The sequence below is a fragment of the Egretta garzetta genome, unplaced genomic scaffold (assembly GCF_000687185.1).
Source record: "Egretta garzetta isolate BGI_Z169 unplaced genomic scaffold, ASM68718v1 scaffold45, whole genome shotgun sequence".
Lineage (NCBI taxonomy): Eukaryota > Metazoa > Chordata > Aves > Pelecaniformes > Ardeidae > Egretta > Egretta garzetta.
In genome coordinates, this window is record NW_009260028.1 from 6219782 (window position 1) to 6243660 (window position 23879).

The 23879-nt window shown below is 38.7% G+C and overlaps 2 protein-coding genes across 2 annotated transcripts in view; one reads left to right on the forward strand and one right to left on the reverse strand.

Annotated features, from left to right (window-relative positions):
- Positions 1-1623: 1623 nt before the first annotated feature.
- USP16 (ubiquitin specific peptidase 16) lies at positions 1624-20393 on the forward strand. The gene is made up of 17 exons (XM_035896380.1): positions 1624-1718; positions 4249-4427; positions 5085-5191; positions 7574-7674; positions 9530-9708; positions 10684-10776; positions 11460-11590; positions 11965-12052; positions 12917-12995; positions 13888-13979; positions 14779-14835; positions 15998-16165; positions 16752-17418; positions 18084-18178; positions 19439-19525; positions 19830-19986; positions 20097-20393. The coding sequence occupies exons 1-17, from the start codon at positions 1658-1660 to the stop codon at positions 20219-20221; spliced, it is 2466 nt and encodes an 821-aa protein (XP_035752273.1). The 5' UTR covers positions 1624-1657; the 3' UTR covers positions 20222-20393.
- Positions 20394-22539: 2146 nt separating this feature from the next.
- Positions 22540-23879, reverse strand: part of CCT8 (chaperonin containing TCP1 subunit 8) — a 12018-nt gene continuing 10678 nt past the window's right edge. Inside the window, exon 15 of the mRNA XM_009640957.2 lies at positions 22540-22787. Within this exon, the coding sequence (XP_009639252.1) occupies positions 22710-22787 (78 nt within the window). The 3' untranslated portion in view covers positions 22540-22709. The remainder of the gene's footprint in view (positions 22788-23879) is intronic.

Here is a 23879-nt window from a genome sequence, read left to right on the forward strand (position 1 = left end):
CCGCCCGCCGCGCCCCGGTGGTTTCCCAGGCGTGCCTCCCTGGGCATTTTTCCCGGGTCTCCGTCCGACGCAGGTGCACACGTGGTCGTTTGCAGGCCGCTCATTCTTACGGCAAAAAAAAAAAAACAAACCAGTAAAATAAACGGTCGTTTTGCTGCTTTAGCTCTTGGGCTCTGCGGCGCTTTTCCTCGCGTGGGCCGGTGCGTGGAAAAGGCTGGCGAGGAGCCCGTCGGGCGAGTCCGTCCAGAGACAGCGAGGGTTAAATGAAGAGCTACGTGTGTTCATGCTGTCCCGCCTTCCTGGCAGGAACCGAGTCGGCGTGGGAAGGATTTTTAACGCTTTCGAGTTGTTCATGTGTATGGCCAAATGTCGTAGCTTTTTGCTGGCCAGTGTGCCGCAGGGGGAGTTTTGTTGGACGAGCTGTCGTGTCTTTTCCTGAACAAACTGAATGCTAAGTTGCAAGAGTTGATCGTTCTGCTCGTGATGGAGTGGCTGCCTGCCTGTCACTTAACGAGCGGGTCATCTGTCCCAAAAGCATGCTTCGAAAAGGTTTTTCGTGCAAAGAGGCCTCAGTGGATATCATGCCTCAACCCTTCCCAGCTTGTTTTCTCTCTGATTCTCTTGGCCTGCCTTCATTTTTCGGCTGTGACCGCTCCAAGCAGGCTTGTGACTGCTCTGCGGCTGGCGTGCTGCTGAGCACGAGCTAGGAAATGGTTTCGAAAGGCCGGGTGTTACGGGTCAGACTTAGCACTGTGCTGGCGTGTTTACCTGAGGGCTGGACAGCGGAATTAGGCCAACCTGCAAAGGCTGCATAAGGCTGCAGAGATTTGGTTTCGAACCCTTTTGGCTTGTTTTTGTTGTATAGTATGTGTCGATTTGTAAGTTTACCTGGTGCTTTTGAATGGTCTTCTGTGAGATAAGGAACAGGGCTACAAACTACAAGTTAAAAACCTCCTACTGCATGTGCAGTAGACAGCTTTTTGAAGGCAAGCACTTGGCTTAGGTCTCTGTAGTGGTAGATCACTCTTGTCTGTTTACAGGCATACCAAATAGCAGATCCCGTCTGAATTATTTGCTTGATAACGTTGGGAAGGCGATGATAAATCTCCTCCTGTGAAGAAACTTAAAAATCGGAACTCCCATAATCTGTATATTTTCAAATATGTCAGAGTATTTGCCTGTGTCAGACTTCATGAAAGATACAAGAAATTTACAGTAAAGAGAAATGAAAGACTATAATTGCAAAGAACTTGAAGATTTTATTGGGATGAACCCAATTCTTTTTCCTAAAATCCCCGTGTTGTTAGTTAAAGTACAAGTCCTAAAGGCTTGTAGGATTTTTGACAGTGAAGTTTCCCATCCTGTTCTTTTTGTGCAACGCTTCTTTTTTAAGGTTTTAAATAACTTGGTTTTCGTAACTCACGCTGTGATCTTGCCTCTAATAACAGTTACAATTGTTTCATGTTAAAGTATAATTAACTTATTTTCTTTTGTAAATGTCAAATTGAAACAAGTTAATTCACCTCAAGGGACATCTTGGCCATAGAAATAATTTATTGTTTATCAATGAGCAAGTAAAACGAAAGCGTAGTTTCTAATTTACTGTATTTCTTTGCTAGGTCACTGTTCCATGTAAGAAAAATTACAGACTACAAATATGGGAAAGAAACGCATCAAAGGCAAACCTGCACAGTCTGATGAGTCTCTGGATACACTGGGTATGTTTCCTCCATGAAGGGAGGAAATGTTTGTTTTAATCTTAAAGAGGGCTCGAAAACTCATTAATATTAGAAGACCTTTACTCTAGTCACTGGCCTTGAAGTCTCATTTACAAAGTGTGGGTTTGTATAATTGAAATTGAAGTCTAACAAGAAACACTGTGTTGCTACTTTTTCTAACTATGCTAGAAACTAGTGTTCCTGTTTTGAAAACCAGGATTATTTTTTGGTTTTCAAGAAACTTGGAGACGCCATTGTTTACTGATACACAGATCATATTGAATCATGTAAAATTCCTCAGCATATAAAGGGTTTGTAGAGTCAGCTGCTCTGATAAGTTTAAGTAGTATTTTCCTAATGAAGATTTTGTTGCAAAAGATTCTCACTTCAGCAAAAAAGATTGTGGTTAAAATATTTCTGTGAAACCATTTGTATTTACACTAGCAACTAACTTAGTACTGGCCCTGGACAGCTCAGCTCTCTAGTCATAGTGCTTTTTCATTAAAACTTCTTTATCTTCCTTGCCTTCTGTTCCTTTGGAGAAAAACCCAAATTGTTAATGTTATCCTTTTAGCTGGATCTCACTCCTGCATTGAAATTTTGTGATCTTGTTTACCCTGGTTATTCTAGCTCTTGGTTTTGCTTGTGCTGTGTAGCATTCTCTTCTACTATCTTGTCTGCCAGGTCACAGGTTATGTCTTGCCCATGTTTTTGGTTTGTCCTGGAAATGAGTTGAGCCATGCTAATTTAGGTGGGAGAGAGAACACTTACAGTTTTAGCCAAGAGGCTCAGTGTGATGGCCTATTTATTTTAAACTCAAGTCTACTTTTGTTTCCTGGTTGTCCTGTTCTTGTGGTAACTTCTGTCTCCTGTGGCTTTTTAGCTTCTTTTGTCTTCCTCCCTCCCGCCCCCAAAATCAGTTATGGTGCAATTGGTGATGGCATCTCACTACTTTGGCTAAAAATAGGCTAGCTTACCCCTACAAAGTCCTGTAAAGCCACAGGTGTGGACTAAGACTGATCATGTGAATAATTCCACTGTATAGTAGCAGCCAATATACAACAGGTTTGTTTAAAAACCACAGTTTTGAAGTTGTAGATGAAGCTTGTGTTTTTCAAAAAGGCTTAAAGAAAGCATATAAATATCTGTAATTGGCTCTTACTGGCTAGCATTTGTACTGTGGTAAAATACTGTAATCTTGGATAGAAACAGAACTGTAAGTACAAAAGTTTTCACCAGTTTCAGCTCATGCCAAAAACAGTTTGCTGTCTTGAGGCTGTAATCTTGCATACGGTCTTCAACAAAGATAGATTCAGAGCTGTTATGCTATCTGAGCAATAAAAATACCTTTGTAGCAAAGGACTTAAGACAGTTGAATTATGTAAACAGTTATGTAATTCTTCTCAATAATAGTTTCTTAAAAATGTGATTTTTTAATTTTTTTTTAACATACTAAATACGTACAGGATTTTTTCTTTCAGCATGGGTTTGTTTATTCTGTGATCTTTGACTTTTGAGGTAACTCTTTGTACTGCCAGATATTTCACCCCGTATTTGCAAATTTAGCCTACAGTTCTTCACTATTGGCAGTTACAAATGTCTAATGATGCTAAATGTCTTGGAAACCTACACTGTAAAAAAAAAAAAAAAAAAAACCGAAAAAAAAAAAAAACCAAAATAAAATTAAAATATGTTCCTCGTTTTTTATTTGGAAGAACTTCAGTCAGTTTTCATATGCATTGTCTGTCAATCACAATTTCTCTGTACATGACTTAGGCTTACAGACAGCTTCTCTTCACCCAAGTGATAGTGTAACCAGTAACCTTAAAAATGAAACAAAAAAGAAATAAGATAATTAAATTCCTTCCGATAGTAGCGTTTAGCAAGAGATGCCTTTTCTCTTGGTGTAACCGTTCTTAGCAGAGTTTGGTTAAATAGGTGGAGTTCATACCAGGCCCAGAAGGTACAGCTCCAAGTAGGGCATAGTATTGTAGTGCAAAGTGATATTGGAATAGGTAGGATGACTGCCGTTCTTTTTTTACCGTAGTCGTCTGCTGCATGATTTCACTGAGGCAGCTCAGCTGGAAGCGTAACCTCCATAATCTCCGCTTTTATAGGCCAGCCAGGTGCTGCCTTGGTGACTGGGAACCGTGGCAGTGGGCTGTGGCTGCTCCCTCGGAGGTGTGGGAATCATAACGCCACGGTAATAGAAGCCCACAGCCTGGCACAGTAGGTAGGTTTGTATCCAAAGGTTTTGTCAACGCCTCTGACTAGATGTAGATGAGTGATACTTTTTTTTTTTTCCCCCCTCCCTAAGTAATGCTGTAGTTTAGGATGCAGCAACAATATCCCTGGATCGTGGATGGGGGTAACAAAGGGTTTCTTTCTGATACATCTGCTAAATTGTCAATGTTTCTTTGACTCTAGAAAGGCTATCCTAGCTTCTGGATTGCTGCCTGTGTCTTTGAAGCCTAGAGACACTTGCATTTGTTATGATACCTACATCCTCCTTGTGCTTTTTATTTTGTAGAACCTGTGTGCAAGCATATTCGTAAAGGATTGGAACAAGGTCATCTGAAAAAGGCACTGCTGAATGTGGAATGGCACGTTTGTCAGGACTGCAAGGCAGACAATAAGACAGAAGAGAAGTCTGAGGAGGAGACTGACGAAAGCCCTTCAATATGGTTATGTCTAAAATGTGGCCATAGGGTATCTCTTGTTTTGTTAATTAATCTTAATATCTTTCAGTGCCTCATAATCTAGTGGAACAAGGGAGCTTCTAAGTGAACTCTTACATTCTCTCTTTTTTTTTTTTTTTTAAATGTGGTGCTACATAAATTATTTGATATATCTTAGTGTGATAAAAATTTTCTGCTGTGAATTGCAAATGAAGTACTTAGAAGCTTGGCACAAAGGCATTTAGCAGACTTAGGGCTATAACACCATCTTGAGGATTTATTTTCCTAGAAAGTCCAAGTTATTTTGCTAAGAAAATAAAAGTTCCTTTTAATGCTCCTAATTTGTGATTTTTACAATAAGATCTTGTGCTAACGGTTTATTAAACTTAGAACTATGCAAGCTGAAGAGGTTTTTGGTTTTGTTTTGGTTCCATCAAGCTGTTCAAACTGGAGTTTGTAAATTAGATGTTTGGTCCCCAAGCAACTTTATAGTTATTCTGCACCCAGTAAGTTACTCTTCTCTCTGCAGAAATAAATGTCTTGAAATAGAGACCCATCTGGTCATCCTAATTAGTTTAACATAATTAATCAGTTTTCATTTTAATCCTTTATTTATACTCTTGACTTTATGTATGTCTCATTGATAGTCGACTGGATTTTGTGACAGTTCTGGTTATCAACATTATAGGGCTGTGGCAGAAATTCTCAAGAACAGCATGCTTTAAAGCATTATACAACGCCAAGATCAGATCCCCATTGTTTGGTTCTCAGTTTGGACAACTGGAGTGTGTGGTGAGTTTGTCGGGCAACAGTTGCAAGACATAGCTAGAGGGCAACAGAGGCTGGGATATAATTTGTGTTTTCTTTTCTTTGTGATTTCTAGGACCTATCTCTAGAAATTTATAAAGCATTTGTATGCACAATATTCCCAGCAGTCTTTGAGATTTGCTGAATAAATTTTAAATTTATAACTAGAAAATTTTCACAGTTAAAATTGACCAACTAGTAAATGCTGTTGACTTTGTATTTTACTGCTTTTACTCGATCAGAATACTGACATGTAGAAACGTGTTGTTGTGTAGCTCTTAATTTTCAGCCTTTCAAGAAGCTACTTTCTGATGCACAGTTAGTGACAAACTTAATTACTTTTATTTTCCCAATAAATATGACTTCTTAATACCATAGGTACAGCTAAGAAGAACAGCTGTATAATTACAGGATGCCACTGGATGAATCAATACAAATTCCATCTCTGTGGTAGTATTTTCTCTTAAAAGGGATTCTCCTGAAAGGAATATTCTTAAAAGGAATAGCATGTTACTATATAAGGGGGAACCTTAATTTTCCAAACTGTGCCATAGAGAGATACTGTGCCTTACATAAAGAGTTTTAATTTTGCTTTGTAACCTTTTTTTGAACTTATTATTTGCCATTATGTTAATTTTGTATGACATTATCTCTTTACTTGATCATATTGAGCACTCTTATATACAATGATCAGTACTTTTATTGAACTCTAGAATGGAAACGGACATTAATAACATCATTAGTAATGAACTAGTGAACTGATTTTTGTGCATTAAAATAAGCTTTGAAACCATGATTTTAAAGGGCTTTATTTCTCTGCTATAAGAATTATATAGTTTTTAAATCAAAAGTGCTTGTGAATGAGAGGAAGTTGTTTAAGCAAGATATTTTGCTTCCTTTAGAATTTCTTGGTTATACAAACTTGCACAAGAAATTATTCAGAGACTGATATATTGGATCTAAATTATTGTTATAAATCAAACCTACAGTCAAGAACTGTATTTCACAGGGGACTTGGTACGTAAAAGCAAAAGCCTTTTTGATCAGAATTTATAAATGCTATGAATGTATGACACTCTCTATAGTACGCATGCATACGTGGTTGAAATTGGACTTGAACAGTACCTGTAAATGGTTAAAAGAAAAGGTTTTGAACACGGAGAGAAAGAGTTCTAGTAATTCATGAAGTTCTGCTCTTCTGGGGTTACAACAGGTGCTATTGTATGTGTTTTCAGTACTGGCACGACTTACCAGTTGGATCTACTTAATGTTTTTCCCCCAGTGGTTAAACAGCCACCGCTGGAAAAAAATTCTTTCCAATCCCTTGATTCCTTCAAGGCTTCCTATAAAAATTTTTGATTATGAATGGTTATGATGTTAAAAATTGCCCATGGAAGTAACTCTCAGTTGTTATTCCAGGAGTGAGAATGCCTATTATTTTTACAATTAACCAAACTGACAATAAACATGTACTCGGGGATCCAAAGGTTGAGCTAGTCTTTTCAGTGAGACATAAAGAAATGGGAAAATTGCAGCTAATTCCAGGGATGCTAGAGATTTAGGGAAGCACTTTGCTGCAGACTTCTGCTGCTTTTAATATCAGAAAATAGAGTCTGATTTACAATAATCCTGAAATCTGCTAAATGCATTTGTGCCTAGGAACCATAACTGGTATGTTTCAAAGTGCAGAAGTATTTGCATTCTCTTCAGTACCTTTTGTCACCTCTTCAGAGAGTTGATTGGGCAGAACTATGAAACCGGCACATACAACTCTCCTTCAGCTGTATGTGTTCTGGCAGAATTTTACTCTTACTTGAGCCTTTGTGACTGCAGCTTCTCTCACAATTTTGTTTAAAACAGATTGGTGGCCTAACCACACACTTCTTTGCTCATAAAGAGACAAATAGATTTATATCAGCAACGGAAGAGCAAATAAAAGCACGAAGGACTAATGGAGGACACTGACTTGTTCCTTATCCAATTTAAATATAATGAAGTACTTGCTTGGCTAGAGTACTCCGAATATTTTCCCGTGCCATAACATTCGTAAGTCATTTCCTTTAGGGCCTGATATCTTAGTTTCTTGATTTTGGCAATTTTTCCCCTGCATTTATTTTTCTTGCAGACTAGGTTTCTAAGCACATCTTTTAAGAGTCTAATTTATATTTGTAAATTGCAGCCTTCAGTCACTGGCATAAGTTAGTGAAGATAATTTTTAAACTTTTTATTTTCTAGATCAGAAATGCATTGAACTGTTCTGTAAGACTTCTAAATCTTAAAATAAATCTCGTAGTTTTATAACTTCGTAGTGAATTGCATCAAACAAATAGTTTAGGATTTTTAAACAATAGAAAAAATAGGATTAATTTTTTTCTTTGGGGGGGGGGGGTGGGCATACAGCACTTCAAGCCGATTGGGTCAGACTGTGGATTATGTTAGAAAACAAGTTTGTACTGACTCACCACGTACTGGTAAGTAACTATAGTATATATACAGTAAATCAGAAAGTCCCTTAAATGTAGGAGATGGTACTGTAAATGTAACATGTACATTAAATTAGATTTAACTTTTGAAGCACCTTATGGTAAATTAAAAAGCTAATTTCTTCCTCTCTTTTTTTTTTTTCTTCATCAGAATTCTGATAGCATAAGTACCATCCTAGCCCATGGACCTAATTGGACCAGGATTTTGCTCAGTGTCCTCTAAGCTTTTACAGACCAGAAATATAAGAACAGAAGGGGAAAAAAAAATAGAATTTTACTGTGACTTTTTGGGTTTTTTTAGTATGATTGGTTGTTCTGTGAGTAAGAAGTTACTTTCAGTACTTAAAAGTGCTGTGTTTGTTCATCAGTATTGCTCAGTCTGTCTTGACATCCAAAGGAAAATTGTAATTTCTTAAGTATAATTTGATTTGATTTTTTTAAAAGTATTTTTGTAGGTATTTGTGAATGTATCAGCTGGAATGGCTTAAGTCTCCAGCTATTGCAGCACATTTCCTAATGGAAGGCATATGCAAGAGGATTTGTCTGCTGGGTCTGTACACTTATTATCGGTAGCTGCACTGCATGCAGAACTCGCTAAAATAGCATGTTCAGCCTGCAGTCTGTCTGCAAACATGGTTGTTTAAAAAGAAACAAACACAGCAAAAACCCCCCAGTTTTCACAACGGCAAAATTGTTTTTCTACAAGGTATTTCCTCTAGAAAACTTGGAAGATTTTGTGTATCAAAATAAGTGCTATAATTCATGACTATCAAAAATTCCAACACCATCCTACCCTTGAGTGAGATCATAGCCCCCTTGGGAAGTAGATCACAACCAGCCCGCAGTGCCAAGTGGCTGTCTCTGAGTATTCGTTCAGGAAGCAGCTGAGGTTTTCCCACAAGGACCAGAATCTTTGAGTGGTGTTGGTCAGTCTCTCCCAGATACATAGTCTCTCTACATCTAACGCTGGAACTTCACATTGGTTGCCAGCATTTTCTTCTCAGGTCTGATCTGGAAAATGGATGAATACCGGGGTGCAGTTGTTGTCGTTTCAGGTGTTCCATATGTTGTTGTCCATCCGTCTGTTTCTTGGCTGGCTGTAAAGATTGTATCGCCTGGTCTCCTTGCTTTCTCTGAGCTGGCGTTACTTTATTTTGAAGTTAATCTTGGCTCACAGCCCTGTTTATCGGAAACCTTATCAATAGTAGACTGACAAACCGGCAGAACCAGTGTGGGTGGTGTTCTGAAAATTATGTGGAATTCCCTTACAGTTTCATTAAACAGCTATACATCAAAGTAATTTTAGGGAGAATATCTTTAACGTGTCTGGAAAAACATAAACCAGTTTCATCTGTTTAGGTTCATGAAATGAACATGAGAGTGCTTTGACAGTGGGAGGCGTGCGCGTTTCATTTCAGATGATAGTGCCATGTCAAAAGGGATGTTATCTCAGATGCCATCTTGTTGGATGTTGTATAAAGCCCTAACATAGGCGATCTTGCAACAGGAATGAAATTTCAGATAACACATGCAGAGTTTCAGAGATTGTTGGCATGAATGACTTGCGGGCCAAATGGCGTGTTTAAATCGTATGCTGATCTGAAACGGCATTTCAGGGGTTTTGTGATTTTATTTGGTTTGTTGGTTTTTTTTTTTAACTCCTGTTTCCTAGACAGTTTAAGAACCTAAATCACTAGTGTTACATTTATACAATTACAGAATTCATTATCATATGTTTAAGTTTTAAATGTTGTAGATTGCTGCTGCCTATAATAACTTTTTCCTAGCCTGTTCTCTGTTACTGGGTTAATACATGGTATGGTTTTTTTTATTATTTCAATAGAAAAACAACAAGAGAAGAAAGAATTTGAAAATAAAAAAGTAGAAAAAGACAGCAAAAATGAGCAAGAAAAAGAAGTCTCGCTTAAAGAAGAGAATTCTCATTCAAATACTAACTCGGAAGTAACTGTGAAAGGACTTAGTAACTTGGGGAATACATGTTTCTTTAATGCAGTGATGCAGGTATGGTAGTTATTATTGCTCTTAAAAATATTTTGAATAGCAAGAGAAAAAAACCCCAAACAATCCACAACAACCCCACCCCAGTATTGTACAATGACACAATTGGAATGCAATTTTTATCTGCCCAGAACGATGGGTTCATTCTAAAAATAGTGTGTTGGCCAGAGAAATAGGAAGAAATGGAGCTGCAGGTTCGGGCTTGCTCTAAGGGAAGATACAACAAACTGCCCTGTCTTTGAGGGACAGCATCTTTCACTGATGTAGATTAAGCATGCCAACTTCCTAGTTTAGTAAAAAAAATAAAATAGTCTGGCACATCACCCTTGCTGACCTCTCAGTACATTGGAGATTAATACTCAAAGACCGTGGGTGTTCACTGACATAAAAATGTCTCTCTCAGCAACAGGAAATAAAAGTAAATATTAACAGGATGAGCGCATTGCTTTGCTATTTTGTGTGTCTTGCTTAGCTAAGAAGTGTTTGGATAGAATAAACTTGCTCTTCCACGGGTATGAAAACTCGCATGTACTCTTGTGTTGGTTGGCTCTTGATACTGAAACTTTACTCAAAATTCCTGCTGTACTTGCAGGTTTTAATAAATAGTTTGATTTTTTTTTTTAATGTTGTAAACCAAGCAAATGTGCACACTGCATTTTACCTTTTTATTTTAGAAACAGACACTAGTAAATAGACTGTCAAAAGATCAGTCTGTAGAAGAATCATACATAGAGGGTTTCTGCAAACTAAAGTAATATATTTAGAGAGAGGCTGCTTGGAAATCCCATTAGCTGTATAGAATGTAACTGTTAAACACTCTTAGAATTTCCAGAGTGGTAGTTACCGCTCTAGTTCTGTGTTTGGGAAAAATAAATTGCTGCTCATCTGGTTGCTACAAATACCATGAGCAGTGGAACTCAGCTGCCCTTCCTCTTATCCCCCAGTTACCACTCTTTTTCTTTCTTTTATGTTCTACAGAATTTATCACAAACTCCAGTCCTGAGGGAGCTGCTTAAGGAAGCTAAAATGCCTGGCGCAACAGTTAAAATTGAGTCAACTGAGTTATCCATGGTATATATGCTTTGACCTGCATAGTGTTTCTCTCTACCCTTCCAATCTGTCAAAGAAACAAGCAATACTCATCTCTGGATTTTGAGGCTGTTTCGTCTAAATACTAACAAGATTAAGATGTAAAATCAGTGGGAACTTCACCACTAACTTCCATAAAGCCGATTCTGAAGTCAGCGTAGGTCTTTCATTCAGAGCGAAAGAGCAGTGATTAAGTATTAATTGTCATCAAAGGAGTACTTACATGTTTTCATCTTTTAAGTAACTTAATTATAATTGTAACTTTTGCTATCATCTCACTTGTCTAAATGCAAAATAGGAAACTAGAGGATGTCAGCAGTGCTAACTTAATGCACCTGTTGTTACAGTTAGGGATTTGGATAGGAAAGAAGGACTGTGCCTTTTAAGAGATTGTATTTTTTCCTAATAAAAGCAAGAAACCCAGAGTTGCAACTAATCAATAAATAATTAATAATTCTTAGCTCAGTGTTTTGGAATCACCTCATGAGAAACCATGTGGTCGTTACTTTTGTCAGGTTAACTCGTTGCCATTTTGAAATTTTGTGTATTCTATTTTCTAATAGTGTTTTCAATAACTGAATTGCTTAGATAAGGAAAAAACTTATTCCAGAAGGATCTGTCACCAAACTAAGGCAAAACAACTTTGTTGCTTTTGTTTAAAACAGGAACCTCAGCTGATAAAACTAGATCAGCCAGGTCCTTTGACATTAGCCATGTATCAGTTCCTGACAGAAATGCAAGAGACAAAAAAAGGGGTAGTCACTCCTAAGGAACTTTTTGCTCAGGTTTGTAAAAAGTGAGTATCTGTACAATTGCATGTCATAGTGAGTATGAAAAAAGTTTGTTAGTTCTTTAAAAATTAGGTCAGTTTTCTCCTTTTTTTTCCTCAAGCTCACATCACAGCATATAAAATTTGTACAATACTTAACAAGTTGTGAAAGAAGAGGATAAAGAACAAAATATAAATTAATAGAAGTAAAATGAAAGCTATTCAGTGACATATTCTGATTAGCTAGCTTCATATTTTTAGAAAATACCATATGTAGGCACTTGTTGCTTTTATATACGTACATGCTTGAGGCTTTGTCCTTTTGTGTCTGATCTCAATTGTTTTTACTTTGTCTATCTTGAAGCTCAGTTATACTTTACAATTATTGTTTCATTTAACAGAGCAATACGATTTAAAGGTTATCAGCAGCAAGACAGCCATGAATTGCTTCGTTACTTACTTGATGGAATGAGAGCAGAAGAAATCCAAGTGAGTGCTAACTTCATAGATGTGCATACCTTTCTACTTCATACACCAGACCAAGACTTTCCCCTCTGCTGAGGGGAGAAAGAACATTCTTTCTGAGCTAAGTCGGCCTCTGTAGAATGGTTTGTGCTGCCCATAGCACGCACTTGAAGCAGATTAGCAACAGAGCTGTAGAACCAGGCAGCCTCTAGGCAGTGGAGTTGTGAAGGAGCAACCACGGGTATTGCCACCTTCATTTAACAAAGCTATTCAAAGGAAGAAGTTTGTTTGTGGCCTGTATCTTGCGTATATTGCACACACTGTAAGGTAATGGTATTTTCTGCCTGTTTGGAAAGCAGTGTATTGGTTATTCTCTAGGCTCTTCTAATAAAATCAGGTAGAAAGGTTCAGTTTTGCTTGCTCTAAAGGTCTTAGTTTAATTCAACACTGCTAATATAAATGTCTGTTGTCCTTCAGAAATAGATTGGCTTGTCCAAAACTTCTACAGAAAAAGTGGGTTTGGAGTATGTGTAGTCACCCTAAAGAATGTCCGTTGTCTTAATTTCTGAAATACCTGAAAGTTCACTTGTGGAAGTGCCATGATATTTTTTTTTTTTTTTGCCAGTTTTAATTTGGGCAAACCTCAGACCAATTTTTCTTGCATACTAATTGCAACATTATGGTTGCAAGCTTGTTTCTCAGTTATTTTTTTTTTAATATCCACAGGAACTATTTTGTGTCTCTACAGGCAGTTGTGTTGTTTGCATTGATTCTCTTAATTGGTGAAGATTAAACTTTTTCCTCCATGTGAAACATTTTTATAAAATGAACTATTTAACTGACTGAGTTTAGGAAATGTACAGTGTGTATTTGTTTTGAAAATTTCAGCAAGTAAGTGTTGGAATACTGAAGGCGCTGACTGATTCTAACAAGCAAAATGAAGAAGAACTTAAAAAGAAAATTAAAGGTAAAACACCTGCTACTGATGTGATATTTTAAAAATCTTCTGTTTCACTGAAGTACACAAAGTCACACTAATAGTATCAAATAAAAGATACATGCTTAATTGTACAGCTTTATGCCATCTCTTGAATATGTATGTATCTAGAATATAATGGTCAATAATGCTAGTCTATTTATTTAAATGTCTTGCTGAACTTGGTGGTGTTTCCTTCTTAACAGTGTAAGAGAGAGTTGAGAGATATAGACATTACACAAAAATTATGTTTGGGTAGTATTTAATTGTTCAAGTATTATGTGAGAAATTAAAATACTAGCACATGAATGTAATGATTTATTCAGTCCTAATAGTCCATTGTTACTGAACAGTGGTATAAAAAAAGCAAACAGTGAACAGAAGAATTGTTAAACTTCTCAATGTGGCTTAGGTTAGAAAATGAAGAGCAAGTTTAAATTCAGACTGTGCTGTACTGAAAATACAACTTGAGGAAATTTGGTTTGTTTGTAGGGGACCTGTACAGACAAGAGTTGGTCCTTGTTTTTTTAGGTTCAGACAGTTGTTTTAAGTCCTGAGAGGAAGACAGGAACTCTTACTGGGATGCAGTACTTCTGAGAAGATAGGGAAATGAGTTTGAGATGAGAAAGTGGTAACAGTGTTGGTTCAGTCAAACTGTCTTCTGCAAATGTGTTTTCAACCCATTCCTTTGACACACAAAAGGATCTTAATTTAAGAATCCTTCCTGTACTTCCTGAGGAAACCAGAACAGGCTAACACATTCTTTCATACCTCTTGCATACTGTATTCAATTTTTTTGTATTTGGTGTGCCATAACTAAATTGGTTGCTAGTATATTATATGTCATATTATTAACTTTACTGTATACCTTGTCGATTCTCAGAATATGAAAAGAAAAAGGGAATACAAAGTTTCGTAGATCGAATCTTTGGTGGAGAACTAACCAGTACAATTATGTGTGAGGAATGCAGAACTGTAAGTAAACTGCCTGCTTTGAATAGCCTAGAGTATAATTTTATGTAATCTGCAGGAGAACCCTAAAGTAACTATGCATAGAAATAAGTGAAATTGGAGACGTTTGCTTCAGTTAATACACTAAGAGCTGACTAGCTGCATGCTTTTCAAAGAGGGGCATGGTTTGGCTGGAATCTTTCTTCCCTTATGCTATAAAGCTAATCTTTCAGTCCCTTTCAAAAGACTTCCAGAATAAGAGGTCAGCAACAGCAAGCTGCCTCTGCTAGGGGAATTCACTCTCAGATTTCTGGTAAACACCTTCCAGTGGTGCAAATGGTAGAGTGGGTGAAATGTTCTGCTGCCAGGGGCCCTTTCCTTCTTTATCAGATGATTAGGTTTCTCCCTGTCCCGCACTGGGATGCCCATGGGAGTGCCAGGAGAAGAGTTAAGCAAGGAGACGCTATGGGGATAATGCATCCCGAGAATGAAGTAATTCAGGGGATTAGTGAGTGGGCTCAATGAATGTCATGACAGATTGCAGATATCAATCTCATAGGCCCTAAGTTGGGTTCTCACATTCTAGGCCACTAGAAAGCTGAAATTTGTAAGAGTTATTTCTTGCTTATTTCTGTGCTAATAAGACTGCTAGATTTTGGTTGTGGGTAGCTGTTTGTGACGGTAGGTTGGCTGTGGTTTATATTCGTATGCACAAATGAAAGCATGCATTGCATGCAAGCAAGGGTACATACAAATAAGCCTATTGGCAGCAAGCCAGCCACTTCCAAACAAAATTAAATTGGACTCTTAAATTCATTTCAAGGTATCCTTGGTCCATGAGTCTTTCCTTGATTTGTCACTTCCCGTACTAGATGATCAGGTAAGAAATTGTACGTGCTTGCTTTTTGGCTTAGGTTTTTTTTTTTTTGCTTATATGAAAACTCCTTTATTATATAATCATTATGGAAAGAAATTATGCATCTTTCTAAATGTCTCTTTTGAAAGTCAAAATTATAAATTTGCCCAGAAAGATAGAGATTTTCATGAGAGTCATTCCCATAAGTTGCAGCTCATAAACTGACTCTGGAAAATCACTGATAGTCTGTTGGTGATCTTGCTCCTTTGTCAGTTAATGTTTCTAAAGTAGAGATTGGCTTAGGGAATAATCTGATATGTTCCAGTATTGTCTCGCTACTGTAGAAGACTGAATTGCAAAGAACAGTGTTTCCCAATTAATCTTCACTGTTGTAAAACTGAACTAAATTGCGTGACAGTGATGGGTGCCTACTGGCTGCCTGAATGCTTTATTTTTATTTTTTTTTTTACTTTTGTCATCCATTTTTCTGCACTGAGTGCAAGAATACTTGTCATAACTCAGGTTATTGAATAAAGTTAAGAAATACTGGTAGGATAGTATGTGAATACTTGATCAATGGTGATTTATTTGATTGATCTCTAGACACTCAAAATACTTGATTTGCTTTGTGTTTCATATTGATAATCTGTGTATGTAATATTTCAGATTTGTTGTTAGCTTTTGTGTGAGTGGTGCTACATGAGTAAATACAGAAATGAAACCCTTTCAGCCAAAGGGATCATGTGTCTTCTGCAACAAACAAACTTCATTTTAGCAGAAGCAAACAAATTTTATGGCAGGCAGTTCAACCGAAAATGTTTCCGCTTGTGGAAAATGTTACTCTTCAGTGCATTTAATGAGATTTACATCTGTTAGAGCCAAAGGTGGTGTTGCCCCTTTACAGGTTCAGGATTTGGCCCTTGATAGCCTTACTTTTTCATACTGTTTCATTCTGCGAGTCATGGTTTCACATGGACTCCCTCTGGAGTGGGACACCTCTTTTGTAAACATTAGGGTGGCATAAATGAGTGAGTTGTATGTTGTGGTCACTGAAATGTTACATCTTGAGCTGAAAACTCAGATAACATCTCATTTCTACAGTTTTCTTGGGAATAACTATTTTGTTATTCAGGACAGTAACATCTCTACTTCTGTGGTGGTTTTGCGGCTTTTTGGTTTTTTGTAGAAAGTAAAAATTACAAATGAAAGAAACGTAAAAAAAACCAAAGAAAAGGAATCTGAAGATGAAGAGGATAAAAACAATGACTGTTATCTTAAGCAGAGAGATGAGCCCTCTGGTACAAGTAAGCACCTTCAGAAAAAAGCAAAGAAACAGGCCAAAAAACAAGCCAAGGTTGGTTTTTCATAACTATTTTACTTCTATTATTAAAGTGCTTGCAACTTCTGGTAAAACAAAAGAGAGATGGAAGCAGCTTAGAATTGCTCCTCACTCAGATGCACAGCTGAAAAGAGCAATTGCACCTACATCTTTGCCATTAAGAAGTTACATGTTCTGTTAAGAGTGGCTGTGCTAGGAATGAGCTAATATCCAGAGGAATGTGAGATTTATGTTGCCTGTCTGAAGTAGCATTAATTTGTATCAGACAGCTGTTCTCCAGTCATTGATTGCAAGAATATTCACAAAACTTTAGAATACAGGCCTAAGAAAGGATCAGGAAGATACAACTAATGACTCCCTTTGTATTTTGAAGATACTGTGTAACAAGGTGCAGTTGGGAGCTATACCTGAGCGAGGATAAACTCAGTATTGGTAGAGTTGATCATCTCTGATCATTAAATCATAGATTATTTTCCCCACCACCCTTCGCAACTATGGCATGCTATAAAAATTTTGATAAATAAATTGTAAGAAATGCTAAATATGATTTAAACTTGCTCTGGTTTTTGTATTACTGTATATTACGTATTCCAATTTGCAGAGCCAGCGCCGCCAGCAAAAACTTCAAGGAAAGGTGCTTCACTTGACAGATATCTGTGCAACTGAACAGTCAGAAAAAGATGTTGAGCACAACCAAGAATCAGAGGCAGAAATTGAAACTCCTGATATGAAGCAAGAAGAGGAATCATCAAATGATTGCGAAGGTCACTGCTTAACTCAAAAAGACTTGAATATACAGGGAAATAGTACAGAAGTTCACAGCATGCATGAAAATACAGGAAAACCAGAACACGAGTGTGTAGAAAATGAGTCTCTTGGCGACCTCCCTGTGGAAGGCTTAGATTCTCCTACAAAGTTTGTCAATGGCCTTGACAACCTATCTTTGAAAGATGAGGATGATGAAAATGAAGATGAAGAAGAGCTCACTACCGGCTTTTCAGAACTACACTTGGGTGCCAGTGCTAAATCTGATAATAGTATCTTGGATGACCTTCAAACTGTTCCCGTCAAGACATGTGAAGTATCGACTGAAGATCCAGAAAGGGCATTTTGTACCCTTGCAAACAGGGAAGATTTGAACCCGGAGGAAGGTTCAATCTATCACTGTTTGTATCAATTCACCCGTAATGAAAAACTTACTGAGACCAATAAACTACTCTGTGATGTGTGTACACAAAGACATTATGGACCAAAGAAGAACATCAAAAGTATGACAAATTATCTTTTAAAAGAAAACTTTAAATATGTCCCTATCTGCAGCTTGGGTGGGTAAGGGAGGGAATGTCCCTAGAGTGGTGTTTGTATAACTTTAACTGGGATCAGCTGAACTAGCGTTCAGCGAGTAGGTTGTAAGAGCCTCTTCCATGGAGATTAATACAAGTTCTTCACTGAGAATAGTAGGCTTACAAGCTTGGGTACAGAATACTGCAGGACTGAAAAAAAGGAGTGAGCAAAGAGGGGTGGGTTTGGGGGGGAGGGGAAAAGGTATTTCTATCTAAAAATTCATTACGGGGATTTAGCAGGTAACTTTTCTGCTCTTCCCTCAAATGTGAAAATTCCAGTCACAGGGGAATCATGTTGATGTTTGCTCAAAAGGCTGATAAAAGCCACATGCAGTTTCTGAGAGTTGTAGAGAGCAAGCAAGAATTCACCCTGCTTGTGCTGACACCACTGAGACGTGGTGTGAGCCATTACTTTTGTGGGATGGGATCTGCAAGATGGCAGCTGTTGTATGGTTCATCATGGTAAAGGGGAATGTTCAGTTTCTCAGTTGCTGTAGTAGATGGCATTTATAACAGTCTAAATAGTGAAAATAAATTTTGATGCAACATTTGTTTAGATGTTAATCGTTGGTGGTTTTTCTTTTCTGCAGGTGAAAAGAAGTATGTTTATACTAATGCCAAAAAGCAGATGCTGATCTCTTTTGCTCCTCCAATTTTAACTCTTCACTTAAAGAGGTTTCAGCAGGTAAGTAGCAGGCCGATACTGCAAAAATGTGCGTGTATGTATGTAGTATCAGTTTAATATGTATATATACACATAATACTAGCTTAACTTAAAACTAACGTTAGTGTATTTTCATTTTCTGCAAGACTCTTTTGTGTTAGTTTTTTTCCCCAAGGTTTGGAAGGCATTGGTGTGCAGTGTTGGTTTTTGTAGTCTCTGAGGGGTTGGGGTGTGTTTTCCTGAAAGACTATTCTATTAGTTACCTGGAATACACTGTTTTGTGAGCTTATTTGCAATATATTCCCTCACTATTGTTACTGCTCACTGTATTAAGCAGTATCTTAGCATTGTTTGTTTCCTGCTGTTTACAGCAGTTCATGGTCTCTTACATTTCGGTACAGATGGCATAGGATCCCTTACTAAATGAATGTAACAAATAGATCAGTAAAATTGGAAAAGACAGGTTTCTGAGCCTTACTGAGGGTGAAGGGGAAAAAAGGATGAATGGAAAGCACTGCAACTTCAGTCTTACAGACACCAAAGTAAAGTGGCTTACCCTTTTTTTCCAAATTGTAGGACAATTTTTAACTTAAGGCTTTAGCTTTTCAATGGGAGACAGTATTGCCTTTTCTAAATTTAAAGCTGTTGAGCATTTTGGTCAAAATACTTGAAAAATAAGGGAGGTGACTAAGTAGACAAAAAGCAATTCCACAGAGAAAATCAAACTGTGTAGCCTATTCCAAGAGACCATAACATGATTAAGGAAATAACACCTGCCATCTCCTTTTGTTTTTCCAGTTTGATACTGGGAGATTATTTGAGTAAGGTGGGCGTAGAAGTTGTTACATGGGTTTTGACGATATAAAATTAGATCCTCAGGCTTACTATGGTATCTGAGAAGGAAAAGATGTCCTCATAGTTCCTTAAGTACATTAGAGCTGATACTTTTTCCACTTTTGCTACCGTTAAGTTACCATAAGAGTGAGTTGAAGAAGCCGTTGTAACTCGTGCTCCAGTGCAGCATATGGAGGCAAGGAGATCATGCTGGAAAACCTTGGGTGTTAGAGGAGGGGGGAAAAAAAAACAAACAAACAAACAAAAAAAGCAAACAAACAAAAAAAAACCCAACCCCAAACGAGCAAGCACATTGCTTTTTCCCAATTTTGTGCAATGTAAAACTGACTTTGTATTGTGGAAACTTTAACTTGAAACATTTAGTGTCTAAGCATAGTACCTAAGCACTTAACACTATGGGATTTTCCTCTGCTCTCTCTGTTTAAGGCTGGATTTAATCTACGGAAGGTTAACAGACACATTAAGTTTCCAGAAGTGATAGACTTGGCTCCTTTCTGTACAGCTAAATGTAAAGTAAGTGGGAAAACGGTCAGATTGTCCTTTCCCCGTGTTCTGATGTGCTTTTGCAATTAAGCTGCTTAGCAGCATCCTTGTACGCTTGTCAAGCTTCAGTTATTTTGTGTGATGGTACTTACAAGTGCAACTTGTACTTGAGTCAGTGTACTTCCACTGATCGTAGCTGTAGCGCTTGCATGAATCCGTAATGACCAGCTTCCCTTTCATCAGCAGACAAATCCCAGCCACGCAAAGAGTTTACATTCTAGCCTCGTTCAAAAGCCAGTACCTGACTGACATACCTGAACTTTTGCTTCTACAGAACGTGGCTGAAGGGAATACGAAAGTACTGTACTCTCTCTATGGAGTTGTTGAACACAGTGGAACAATGAGGTCTGGGCACTACACTGCTTATGCTAAAATGAGAAGTATGAACAACCATCTCTCTGATCTTGTCCTTCGAGGACAATCTCCTCAAGGTAAACAGTGAGAAATATTTTACAAATTATGTCTTACTGCAGAACAGTAACAGGGTTGATTGCTTCAATTCTTTGTAATAACTTTAGCTCCTCAATTCCTCCTTTCACAGCTTTAGACACTGAACCAGTAAAAGGGCAGTGGTTCCACATCAGCGATACCCACGTGCAAGCCGTGTCTGCAGCAAAAGTGCTGAGCTCACAAGCCTATCTCCTGTTCTATGAGCGACTGCTGTAACTCATCTGAGCAGCCTTCTTGTATCTGCAGCCGTCTTCAAGTGGCCTGAAAGAAGGTAGAGTCTTGCAAATTACGTCGTTAAGTGTTGGAGCTACTGTATACAACTGCAGGAATCTACTTTATGCTTCTTAGACACACTGACAAATGGTTAACTTATACTTTTTTCCCAGTGTTTTCGCTACTTTTGAATAAAAGGTTTTTTTCAAAATCACAGCTTTGAGCTTCTATTGAGTAATTTGTGTGTTGGCACAGGCAAGCAACTGCTACTTTTAGTCTCCTGCTATACGACTTAGTCAGCAATTCTTTCACTTTAAAGGGACCAGCTATAATGCTGAACTATAGTTATCTCAGCTATCATCTGTTCCATGCGTATTTTAGGACCAGGTTCCCAGCATAAGAAGCCGTTTCTTCCTACACACCTTAGAGCTGAGACAAATTCAGCATCATCTCTCTTTCCACTGTTGGTTTATGTCCAATAGAGGAGCGCTCAGTCTGCAAACTCTCTAGGAATTCTTTTGCGTGGGAACCTCGTGCTCAGCTCACTCTCCTTTTTGCTATAGGTACTCCAGCTTAGACTTTCAGTGCAGGAGGGTAAGAAAACTAGTCCTGCAGTGGCTTGTATCGTTGAAGTTCTTTTCTCCACAAGGCTAGGCTTCACATTAGGTTTCACATAAATAAAAACCTTGGCTCCTCCATGCTAGAGCAGCAGCTGCTTACATTCAGTGCGTTTTTCACAACCACCTTACTAAGAAAATGGGCAGTCTTGCATATTCCTGTTACCCTTACAGGCATCAGCAGTAGCACTTGTGCAGCTGACTATATCAGTATGCCAATCCTTTGGAAAACTTGCTGAGTTTATTTTTCAGCCACACCAGCAACTGACTATAAAGCAAGCATTAGCATAGCTGTTGTACGACAGCCTTATTTAGGCATAAAGATAGTTCCAGACTTGATTTAGCCTTCCACGCCCTTCTGGCTGTGAAATAGAGTAGCACTGGCAAGAGTAATAAAAGGATTAATTATTGAAGTGGCTTGAGTTTCAAGTGCAGTTCTCCTTTCAAGCTGTTTACTTTCCAAGAAGAATATTAACAGGGGGCTTCAGTCAAAAGATTCTACTGCTCTGCATCATCCTAGCTATTGCTGCTCAGCATTTATTTTTAAGGCCATATGGCTGGGATACAGTTTGCTGCCATCAGGCTGCCATTTTGAGAACATGGAGACTCTTAAAGGGTGAGGGTGAAATAGATGATGCTTTCCTGAAGTTTGTAACTAACTCCCTGCAGTAGGCTCATGGTCAGTCTCCCTCACCCACTGTACTGGGTGCACGTGCCAAAATGGTGGGGCAAGCTGCAGCTGAGGCCTGTGTGAGGAGAGGCTGGGGGTGCCTTATGCTGGACACCACCAGCTCCAAGGGACCCACTGCAGGCCATGGCCTTTCAGCCAAGGTAGTGGCACCCTGAGGAAAGCCTGAGTAAGGCCCAAATGCTGCCCAGTGGTGAGAGGAAAAGTGTGAGAAACAGCCCTGTGGGCACCCACATGAGAGGAGGAACAGCCCCTGGCACCTGAGCACGGATCCCCTCCAGCCCCTGGAGCAGGTTGTCACCCTGCAGCTCATGGAGAGCCAGACCATGCTGGACCTCCATGCTGCAGTTGTGGAGGCCCCCAGGCCACAGTAGGTGGCTGTGTGCCTTGGAAGGAGCTGCAGCCTGCAGAGGAGCCCAGGCTGGGGCAGGTTTTCCTGCCAGACACAGAGGACCAGGGCAGGAACAGTTATTCCTGAGGGACTATAACCCATCCAGAGGCTGCCCAGGATGAAGCAGCTCAGAAAGGACTGTGCCCTCTGGGAGGGGAGGAGGGGAAACACTTGCACAGGAGGAAGGAGCAGAGAGGAGCAGTTAAGAGACTGACACCAGCCCCCACTCCCCATCCCTCCTACCACTCAGGTGGGGTGGGAAGATGGAGAGGGGCCAGGAGCAAAGGAGTACAGCTGAGCCTGGGAAAAAGGGGGGGTGAACAGGAAGGTGTTTTAGTTCCTGTTCTTATTTCTCACCCTCCGACTCTATTTTTCATTGGTAATAAATTAATTTTCCACATGTGGATTCCCTTTTGCCCGAGACAGTAATTGGTAAGTGACCTCCCCGTCTTTATATCAACCCACGAGCTTTTTCTGCTTACTTTCCGCCTCTGCCCTGGTGAGGAAGGGGCGTCTGGCAGCCAGCCATGGTCCACCCACCACAGCCACACACCTCCATCCCCACGCCCCCGCCTGCCTATTCACCTGTTGGGAACAACCGCGCCATAGTAAGTCCCAATAAAATGGCAGTTAACATTTTAACAGTGACTACTGTTTATTGAAGTGGTCAAAGTTCTGCACTCCCTTGGACACAGTTCATAACTTAAAGGCAACAGAGCAAAATATGATGACAGGCTCCACCTGGAGTATTAAAAAACTCGTAATCATGTCACTTAACAAGTACAGTTAAACTGTTCAATCATTTTGGTCTTCATCCCAGTCTTTCTTTCCTGATGGAGGTTTAGGGCCACCAGCTGGCTTTGCCATGATGATCTTGAAGGTAACAGGGAAATAGAAAAAGATAAGGTTAGACTCAGACCCTTACTTATAGCCATATAACGCTGTCAACATTCACTAAATTCATGCAGTTTATCTACTCTGAACCTGAGCCGGTGAGTATTATCCACCTAATTGAGATGTTCACAAATCAGTTCTTTTTTTCTTGAAAACAGCAGAAGCTGAGCCCTGATATACAAAAAACAAGGGCTTTTACCTCATTTTTGCATGCAAATTAAGACTTCAGTTAGTCCGCAGAAAGTGAGTGCTTAACTAGGCTAATGAGTGACTGGTTTACAGGATGCACACTACAGAAAGCAGCAGAATTATCAGAGCTATTGTTCTGAGTTACTGAGTCTAAACATCACACTTTAAAAGCACAAGTCCTACCATGTTAAAGGCTCGTTTTCTGCACTTGCTATAGTGAAAAGTTAAGGTAAAACTAAAACTGCACTTGTCATCCCTTCAGTGAAAGTGTGGGTTTAGGAGTAAAATTCACTCGCAAAGGCACAAATACAAAATGCAGCAATCGGCACATGTAAGACAGCAGCGTTGTGTCCTCAAGAAAGATACCATCTACCATGTGCTTGTCAATATACTCATGCATGCACTCACACACACATATACCTCTCTGCTAGAGAAACAGAGCTTACTGCATACTATTTTTCAGGCTCATCTTTCCAGTCATCCTTATCCCAATGTCCTTGTTGCTTAGGGGCTTTTGGACCGCCTGCTGTTTTTGCCATAATAATCTACAGAAATTTTACATGCAAATACATTTTTGCTGAAGTTCCACAAAATATATAAAGTTTAAGATTTTTATCATTACGATTATAACCTTCATTTTTCCTAAAGTTGGATTTTCCTATGAAAACAATATATGAGAGAAGGTTTCTTGTTTTAAATCTTGTTCCTACAAAAGTTAGGGTAACTTTCTGGATACAAGTATCAACTGTCAAATCTTAAAAAGCAAAAATAAACAAACATTAATAGCGCTCCCATGGAAGCGGCAACATTACATTCCAAATTATGAGCTCTTGGGCAAACTACTTCCTGGCTTTCAGAAATAGACAAAAAATGTTTTCAAGT